At 51.8% G+C, this 7,781-nt stretch overlaps 1 protein-coding gene and 1 non-coding gene across 7 annotated transcripts in view; both read right to left on the bottom strand.

The window, feature by feature from the left end:
* Positions 1-555: 555 nt before the first annotated feature.
* The window catches only part of Cmip (c-Maf inducing protein), a 204,488-nt gene continuing 197,262 nt past the window's right edge, over positions 556-7,781 (bottom strand). For all 6 annotated transcript variants that reach the window (NM_001163262.1, XM_006531434.3, XM_011248527.2 and 3 more), the window contains 4 exons: positions 7,016-7,162; positions 6,318-6,423; positions 5,105-5,175; positions 556-2,733 (listed from right to left, as the gene is read on the bottom strand). In NM_001163262.1, coding sequence (NP_001156734.1) covers positions 2,680-2,733; positions 5,105-5,175; positions 6,318-6,423; positions 7,016-7,162 — 378 coding nt within the window. In that variant the 3' untranslated portion in view covers positions 556-2,679. The remainder of the gene's footprint in view (positions 2,734-5,104; positions 5,176-6,317; positions 6,424-7,015; positions 7,163-7,781) is intronic.
* Positions 2,734-2,797, bottom strand: Mir7078 (microRNA 7078). Its single transcript, NR_106046.1, has one exon. It is a non-coding gene; the product is annotated as a microRNA 7078 (primary transcript).

Below are 7,781 nucleotides of genomic sequence, written 5' to 3'. Positions count from 1 at the left end.
GGTGTTGGGGGTTCAAATTCAGGTCCTCACAATGCTTATCTACCAAGCGTGTTACCCACTAAGTTTTCTGACTTCTCCCATCTTGCTCTAGCTTCGCCACAGGTCTACGTAGCCCAGACTGGCCTTGAACTCCAGACCTTCCTGCTTCAGCCTCAAGAACTGGGATGACGAGTGTGTAACCTCATGCTGGATGATCTCTTAAGAGACTTACCTGTGAAGCAGCAATGGATGGCCAGGGGCTAGGCTAGGGCCCACTGCAACCCTCTGAACAGGGGCTTGGGTGTTTCACAGAGGGCAATGCCCTGACAGAAAGTCTAGTGGTAGGGCTGGTTTCCATAGTAGGTGAGGATGTTACTAGTGGGTGCTGGCCAAGGACTCTTTTTTTTTTTTTTTCAGATCTCACAAGGAGTGCCATAGGGCAGCCCTGTGTGACAGGTTCAGGCATCATGGTCAAGAGTGTACTCAGGTGTGTCCTGGCCCCCTCCCTGCATAGGACATCCCCCCCCCCACCCCTGTCCATCCCCCCACCCCCCACAACCACACAGCAAGGCCAACTTTCATGAGTCACTTACAGTTTATTTTTGCCTGAAAGTATTTCACATCTCTTTGTACACAGCTACGTGACAGTATTTATTATTAACCATCAAGAAAAGCAACATTGCGGGGTGGAAGTGGGGGCGGGGCGGGGGTGGCATGTCTTAGTTCTTTTGGTTTTTTTTTTTCCTTTTTAATTTTTTTCCCTTTTTTTTCTTTTTTTTTAAAAATTTTTAATTTTTTTTTTTACTTTATTTTATTTTTTATTTTCTGCTTCTGCTTCTCTCTGCACCGGGTGCTGTGAAATACGGAAACCAGGGTCGGGGTTGGAAGAAAGCAACAAGAGAAATCAACAGAGAAACGAACACAAATCAGAACTCACTCCACACACACACACAGGCACACGCACGGAAGAAAACCTGCCACAGAAAGGGAATTAAGACCGAGACTCGAACCCAAAGTCTCTGTGTTTGTTTTGTTTTGTTTTTTTTGTGTGTGTTTTTTTTTTCCTTTTTTAAAAAAATTAGGGCATAGTTGGAGGTGGGGTGGGTAATAAAGTTTACCTGGCAAAGTATAAAACAACCGAAGCATGGTCTCCATCGAATAAGATTAAATAGATATAAAACAATTAATATCGACTGGTAGGGGGTCTGGTTTGGAGGTTGGGGGGAGATTTGTGCTAAACCAACATAAAAAGGGCTGGAGTCGGGGAAAGAGAGGGGGGACTCCCAAAAGAATTGTCAAAGGGTTGTTTCTGTACAGTGAAGGGGCTTGGTAAGAAAAAGCCAACTGTCTGTAAAAAGAAATGAGGTTGGTCTGCCTCGGGACACGATGGGAAGGGGATGCTGCAGTGTCCACGTCAGTGGAGGGAAGGTGTGGACAGTCGGGTGAGGTCAGGCTGGCTGGGTGAAGTAGCTCTTCTCTCCCAAGAGACCATGCAAAGAAGTGGGCGTGGGGCATGCTTAGTGAACCACAGAGGGCTGGGGGGGGGAGGCCACAGGTTGCAAGTCTCAGTAGGGGACAAGGACAGCTTAAAAGGGGGTGAGGGACAACAGCTGGACCTTGGAGGACCAACTCTCCTATGGGGTATACAGGGAGGGAAGGTCAAGGCCCTTCCAAATTCACAGAAGCAGAGGAGGGGAGGTGTGAGCTACAACGTGGAGAATCTATCTCTTTCTTCCTCTTCCCTCCCACCTTGATCCCCACCCACAAGGAAACTGGAGACACATGGAAATTATACAGAGTAGCGAGTGGGCAGACTGACTGACCAGGAGAGCATTAGCATACAAGAGTCCCTTAAGAAAAAAAAGCAATTAAGTTTCCAAAGGTCTTTTTTTTTTCCCCCCCTGTTGTTGTTTGTTTCCTTAAAAAACAAAAAACAAAAACAAAACAGAACCACTAGCACTAACCCGACAGCTGACTGGTCCAGACAGTACTACACGCCATGGGGGAGGTGAGAAGGGCAGGCAAGTGGGGGCAGGTGAGGAGGGAGGGCCGGTCAAAGACTTCATAAATAAGAGCGGGTCCCAGACCCACAATTTGTCAACGTTTCTTAAATAGGTGCGTTATTTAAATCTTATGTACAACAAGAACCACTTTGCATAGCGATGGTGGGAGACACAGGACGATGGGGTGACATGACATTCCTGTCCCAATGGTAGGGGCGAGATCTCGGCTCGGTGCACCTCCAGGAAGAAAGCGTCCTCCTTCTGGCCCGAGTGGACAGCATCAGGCTGGATGAATGCCCTCCCCCCGCCCCCCCCTACGGTATCACACAACAAAAGGCAAAGAAAATCCACAAAGGGAACCCCCCCACCCCTCCCCTGCCCTCCCTACCCGCAGTTCTTCCTCTTGTTGCCACCAAGGCTGCTTTTGATCAAGGTCAAAGGTTCCAATATGAAGCTCTAAGAATTAGGTGGGGGCTGGGCGTGCCGAGGATTCCCCACCCGTCCCCCCTCCGCCCCCCCAAGACTCCCCCATCTATCCCGCAGCCAGGTGCTGGGACCACCCCGGGACCCACTGCTCTGCTCTACGGCTATTAGTCAAGAGTCGGGTTTTTTTTTGTTTGTTTGTTTGTTTCTTTTTTTGTTTTTGTTTCTTTTTTGTTTTGTTTTGTGCGAGCCCATCCTGTGCACAGAGGGGGCTTCACCAGGCTTCCGTGTAGCGAACATCAACCTCCTTTAGGTTAGGAAGCTTGGCCTGTGGATGATAAAAAAAGTACCTGGTCAAATACCAGCCAGCGTCTCCTACCACCCACACCCTGTCCACTATGAGGCTGTGGGATCTCAGGGCTCTGGAAGGGGTTGGGCTGGTGACCCAGGGCACAGGTGGCCTCAAAGACATCCATCACCCAGAGTAGATACAATTTTAATTGCCTTCTGAAATTGGACGACACATCTGATGTCCTGAGGCTTGTTTTCTCGTGATCACAGCTAAACTGAGCCCTGTCTCTGGCTCCCAGGTGGCATTTAGGGTTAACCGTAGCATTCTGGGAAAGCTCCCGAGCGCCACGAAATCAGACGGGACTTCCATAGGTCCCTTCCCATTGCTAACAGAATAGTCAGAGGGGGTGAGGGATCAGAACACACCAGCAGCCAGCTTGGACTCCACTTAGCTTCCTCTATCCTTAAACCTCAGTATGGTTTCTTTCACCTGATAACTTTTATTACATTTGTTTATTTGAGACAGAGCTTCATGCAGCCCAGGCTGGCCTCAAACAGGTATGAAGCTAAAGATGACCCCTCACTTCTAATCCTTCTGTCTTCAGCTCCGAGTGATGGAGCATGCATTACCTCATCGGGTTTATATGGTACTGGGTGTGGGACAAAGGCCAATCAACTTGCAAGACTCTTCTTAGCTCCTCCTTTTTGTTCCCGCTGGTAGACTAGCCTCTCAACAGCTGGCTCATTCCTTCACTGTATAGTGCTGCCTGGAACTCATTAATGGCTTCCTGCCTCTATTTCCTGTCTTCCTAACATGCCTGTGTACCTACCAGTACCATTCAATAATATGCATGCATCTCCATGCATACATGTACACACACACACACACACACACACACACACACACACACACACGGCGGGGTGGGGGGAGGGGGAAAACAAGCATTAATCTTTTAAAAAAAGACAGTAGGAACTAGACAGATCAGCCATTGCTGCCAGCACCCACGTCAGATGGCTCTCAACCACCTATAACTCCAGCCCCATAGAATCTGTCTGCCCTCTGAGTGTACCCCCACACATGTGGCGCCCTCTCTCTCCCTCTCTCCCTTTCTCTCTCTCTCTGAAAAGAAACAAAGGAAAGTGAGTTTTCCTCATAAGCAGCCTCTCCCACTTGATTCTTGGGGCTCTGGGGTTTTGGGGGAATTTGAGTGCAGGATACCCCGAGAGCTATGCTTCTTAAACTGCCCAGGTACCTGTGGTGTGTTTGTGTGTAAATGCACAGATGTAGCTAGGCGTGTGTCCTGGGGCCACATTTCTTCCAAACCTGGCCCAAATGCTGTGAGCACTGGTCTGCAGAGTCATCTTAAGTGTGCCTAGCTCTACAGGGGTGGGCCCCACTGCTGCCCCCTAAGTCCTGTGTCCTCTGGGATTCAGGGACTTCTCTGGTGACAAATCATGGCAGCTGCTGTTTGGTACAGAGAGACTGGGCTGGCCTGCATAGTGAACCATCAACGCACAGAGCGGGTGGCCTCAGAGACACCGGAAGTGGTATAAGTCTGTCCACTGGGCTCAGCGGGTGTTAGGTCTAGGCTTGAATCAGAGAGTAAGCCCAGCTATGGGAAGTCCAAAGACAGCAGTTGGTAGTAGCTGCAGGGCCACTGGGAGACCTCAGTGAAGGAGGACCCTGACCAAGGGCTTATGGGGACCCTCTGACAGGGGCTTCTGGGATGCTACTGTGTCTCGGGGATCCAAAGCAAAACGTGCTGAAGGCCCTGCCTCCACCTCCCTAAGAAGCACGTGTCCTCTGATGGATGATGACACATGCCTGCTGCCACATATATGCTCTCCTCTCTGCCCCAGCCTAGTGGACACACAGCCTGCTTCTACCCTGACTCCTGCTCCCACAGTCCATCTTCCAGACAGCTAAGGTCTTAAAACTAGGACGTGGTACCCCCTCCTCCAAGAGCCCCCAGGATTGTTCCTGACACTGGATAAAACCTAGTCCTTCTGTGACCATGAGGACTTCTATCAGTTCTCACTTTCCAGCCAGGCTCGCTACGGCCAGGGCCTGCCTATCTTCTCTGCTTCAGAGCCTTTGCTTAGATATACCAACCCCCCCTCTCACTCTGGATATCCCAGAGACTTCTTATCCTTTGGGTTCAACATTACGTGGCCTCTTTTTTTGGAAGGAATGAATGGTCCTTGGTTTTCCAATGCCATATAGATTCCTACTTGTAGGCTGTCAACCCTGGCTGGTTTTGTCACCGACCCCTCCCCCTTTCCCTCCCCATCTCTGTTTTCTCCTGGTATGCCAGGCACTGTGCGGAGAAGCATCTCTAACGGTGGCTAGGGAGGCAGGGGGTGGACAGGCTAGGGAGGGAAGGAAGGAGCCAGCAGGCAAGATTTACCTTCAGATCCTCGTAGGTGTCAGCCGAGAGCTTGGTGCTGTTCATATTTAAACTGCAAAGACTCTTCATGGCTGGGTGGGTAAGCACAGATGGACAGTGAGCCCGCGTGAAAGACTAAGACGGACAGACAGTGAGCCCGCATGAAAGACTAAGGCAGAATGGGGACACTTAAGCCAACTCTTCATGGGGATGTGTGAGGGAGATGTGATGGTGTGAGTTCAGCCATCATGACCAACAGGTAGCCCACTTCACACTCTGGGGTCTTTTCTTGGTCCCTGACCTCTGATCTTCTCTCCCTTTCCGGTCTGGTCCTGCCCCCTGGGGATCTTGGATGCTCCCTAGTACCTGCTGGCTCACATCGCTGACTTTTGGTCCCAAGAGCAAACATCAAGGTAGGGTTCACTATGGAGCCACACAGGTACTTGCTGCAGACACACCCAAGTGCTTCTGCTAAGACCCCCCGAGGGGACAAGTGGGGACTCTGCAGTGTTGATTCAAAGCTCCCCCCTCAACCTGCAGATGCCTCCCAGAAAGTAGGCTCAATATTGTTCATTTCCTCCATATCAGAGGTCCCAACATGGAGAGCCAACCAGGCCACAGACTTGCGATGTCACAGTCACGTCTGTGGTCTTCTGCCACACTCCCTGCCACCTCCTGAGAGTCTCCCTGGCCATTTCACAGTCAAGCCAGAGGCCTCCTGTCTAAGCTATCAGGTTAGAAAACAGGGATATTGAACATACAGATTCCCAGGATCAACACCCCCCGCCCTTGATCAGCTCTGTGAAACCAGCATCCCAGCCCTTCCCCCCAGGTCCCTGTCACTAAATGCATCTCCAGGAGCACCCAGTAGCACAGAGCTGTGCATATGCACAGCTGGCAAGGCTGGAGTTGCTTGTGTGTGTGTGTGTGTGTGTGTGTGTGTGTGTGTTTGTGTGTGTGTGTGTGTGTGTGTGTGGTGTACCCCAGAGAACTTTCCTTGCAAGTGGTTTAAGATAGCTGGAGGGAGGCCCAGGCTAATCTCATAGACTTTCACCTTTCCTCTAGACTTCTAGTTCCCTGAGGGTGGGGACACCCCTCTGCTTGTTCTCAGTGCCACACCTCGCCTGTGCCGGCATGCAAAAGGTCTGCTACAAAATTGTTCTCAGTGAACTTCTCCCTTCCCAGGATACCCAGCCTGGGGTCAGCCCACCTGCTGCAAGACCCGGGTACTCACAGCTGAGGGCCAGCAAGCCCGCGTCGGTGACTGGGGTCTCACACAGGTTCAGCACTTGGAGCATAGTGAGGTGCTCCGAAAGGAGCCGCAGGCCGGCGTCTCCAAACTGTGGGGGGACATGGGTATTTAGCTCACCTAGCCTGGAGGAGGGGACCTCAGGCTGGGGACAGGAGTGTGTGTGTCAGGTGTGTGTGTGTGTGGGGGATCAGGCTATGAGGTCACGGCCTTCTTTTCAAAGAGTTTTGGATCTAGTTTATGGCAGGGACATAGGCCAGGCAAATGTCTCTCTGTGAGTATCTGGCCTAAGGCGCCTATGCCTGAGGTAGTGCTTGAGGCGTCTTTTCCAGAGACAGAGGAACCTGTGTATTCCAAAGAGCTAGGTCGGTATATGAAACTGGGACCCCAGCAGGCTTTAAGAGAATATTCATGCATACACTTCTCAGTAGCAACCTGGAAAGGCCTAAGATGAACTGAGGTAAACTCTCAGCCCGTGTCTCCCAACTCAGGAGTCTGTGCAGGAATTGCCCTGGGCTTCAGTGTTCCCGACTAGGAAATGGGCACAAGGCCACCAACTTCCTCTTGTCTCAGGGGGAGTGGGTTAGGGTTATGTGTGGAGAGCAAGTGGCTGGGCCCATGGACTCTGGAGTGGGAAAGGTTAAGTAGAGGGGGTGAGGAAGAGGGCAGGGTGGGGCGGGCACCTGCGTGGACCACAGATTGAGCTGCTTGAGGGAAGGCAGTTTGATGAGGTGCTCGGCGCAGGCACTGGTGACGTTGGTGAAGGCCAAGCTGAGGTTCTCCAGGTTTCCAAAGGAGCCAGAGCTCAGCAGGCGGGCCAGGTCCGCATCCTGCAGTGGGTGGCATGATCGCATGACCTCAGGGCAGGCTGGGATGCCTCTATCAAGTGGGCCTGGGCCCTCTGCCTTGTCTGCAGTCAACACTGGCTCTGACCACCCCGAGGGCCTTGCGCTCCCCAGAAGCTGCGGGGTGGTGGCTCAGCCTGCGATGTGACTCACAGCTTTGAGTCACATCTGGGTTGTAACCTAAGCCAGCACCCTCCCAAGCAGAGCATGCACATGCATGGTGTGTGTGTGTGTGCTCGTCTGTGTTGTGTGTGGGCACACCCTCTCATGTGAAGAGCTGGCTGCCACCCTCAGCTCCAAGCCGGCAGAGAGCCACACATGCCAATTGTCCTGGACTGTGAGGGTCTTGTCTTTGACTTTTAGCTGTCCCCTCAATTACAACTAATTTCCCAGCATTCTTTGCAGTTATATATGACCAGGTACTGAATATGGACAGCCAGACCAAAAAAACGGAACTTCTAGGAAGACTGTCTGAGGGAAGGGAGGGCTGTTTCCTGCTGCTTCCTCCTTTCCTGCTGGCTGAGGTGGAGACACAGAGGCTGGAGCCTGAGCAGGCTTCCTGGTCCATGAGGAGGAAGCCATGTCTTGAGGACAGGGGGGTAGC

The sequence above is a fragment of the Mus musculus genome, chromosome 8 (genome assembly GCF_000001635.26).
Source record: "Mus musculus strain C57BL/6J chromosome 8, GRCm38.p6 C57BL/6J".
NCBI classification, from domain to species: domain Eukaryota; kingdom Metazoa; phylum Chordata; class Mammalia; order Rodentia; family Muridae; genus Mus; species Mus musculus.
The sequence above is the reverse complement of the archived record's forward strand: the minus strand, read 5'-3'. Positions and strand labels throughout refer to the sequence as shown.